Source organism: Halyomorpha halys, unplaced genomic scaffold, assembly GCF_000696795.3.
Source record: "Halyomorpha halys isolate HHAL.00 unplaced genomic scaffold, Hhal_1.1 Scaffold1201.1, whole genome shotgun sequence".
Classification (NCBI taxonomy): Eukaryota; Metazoa; Arthropoda; class Insecta; order Hemiptera; family Pentatomidae; genus Halyomorpha; species Halyomorpha halys.
In genome coordinates, this window is record NW_027109020.1 from 118,271 (window position 1) to 119,842 (window position 1,572).

At 23.9% G+C, this 1,572-nt stretch overlaps 1 protein-coding gene across 1 annotated transcript in view; it reads right to left on the reverse strand.

Annotated features, from left to right (window-relative positions):
- snsl (snustorr snarlik) overlaps nucleotides 1-839 on the reverse strand; it is an 18,262-nt gene extending 17,423 nt beyond the window's left edge. The window contains exon 1 of the mRNA XM_014433402.2: nucleotides 678-839. Within this exon, the coding sequence (XP_014288888.1) occupies nucleotides 678-717 (40 nt within the window). The 5' untranslated portion in view covers nucleotides 718-839. The remainder of the gene's footprint in view (nucleotides 1-677) is intronic.
- Nucleotides 840-1,572: the final 733 nt, after the last annotated feature.

The following is a 1,572-nucleotide window of genomic DNA, read 5'->3' on the forward strand; positions in this document are numbered from 1 at the left end:
TATATATATATGTTATAGATAACTATTACCATCCCAGGCAAACTGATAATTAGTATAAAATAGATTTTGAGGACTTCAACATCTTTACAATGTTACAACTGCATATGTTGTTAAAAACAATGATATTATTTATTCCTTTTATAATAACAAAGGAACCTTCTCACATTGTTTATTAATGTAACTTGATGATAAAATTAAATGTAAAAATATTAAAATATAAGAAGATGGTCAGGGTTGCGGTCAGAAGTGAAACAAAAATAGTTTACAACTATTTTTGTTTCACTTCTGACCGCAACCCTGACCATCTTCTTATATATCACTTTTTATGGTCAATTATATATACATATATAAAAATATTAAAATTCAGATTTTTTACAAACTAAGAAATTGAGAAAAAAAAATTGATAGATGACTACTTCACCAGTTTCAATTTTTGTTATTAAAATAGGATTGAGTACTTTCTTAAATATAATTAAAAATTTAATGATAACTTTAATTGCCATATTCTTTACAATTTTTCATTAATTTTTTAGTATGCACAATAATTTGCACATGGAAGATTTCATTGATATTATTACTATTATATTGCTGGGTTTCATTATTACAAATGATTTTAATACTTTAACTATGTATTGATTATTTATTTATACGATAGTACGATGAAGATCATGACATACCTAAGCATAGCAGCAGAATAGAGACACTCCTTAACATCATGTTTATATCAATTATTGATAAATCAGTAAAAATATACTCTTTTATGTATGATTAATATCATTTTGACAAAGAGCTGAACACTGATCAAATGTAAAGAACAACTGAATACATGTAGGCCACTCTCTCTCCTCACCTTAACTCTCCCTTTCTAAAGGAAAGTGTTGCAAGTGTCTTAAGCAATTCCTAAGGGCCATCCTAACCTTTTTAAATTCCTTTCATATTAACCTAATTTTGGACTAATGCGGGTCATTAACAAATTGTTTAAAATCCAGAGACTGAAACCATTAAATTTTATAATTTATTTATTAACTTCTGTTATAGCATAGAGACATAGAGAAGGGATGGGTTTAGTAAGTAAAATAACAAACAAAATGTAAGAAAAAGAGCAAAACAAAACAAAAAAGAAAAGAAAAAAAATTAAAAAATCTTAATGAGCAAAAGAAAAAAAAAATACTAACTAAAAAAAAACTTAGTATAAGTTTCAAGTATACAAAGATAACAAAATAATATTTTATTAATATTTATCTGATTAATATTTTATAAATTAGGTAATTAATTTCTCGAGTTAGCATAAATGAGCAATATATTAAAGATAGTAACTACTATTAAATTTAAATTCAAGTAATAAAATATCAATTATTATTAAATGAAATTAAGTTGTTTGAGTAGTTATTAAATTTATTATTTTAATTTGAGAGTTGAGGCTCTACAAAAAACTTAGTCTACAGCAGCAGACTCCTATCATTACACAACACAAAAGTTTTTTCACAGATCATTAAATTTTTCATACTTTAATTGTTAAAGTTTTAATAAATTTTGATAATTATTATTGTTATTAAAACTATTTAAAAGTAA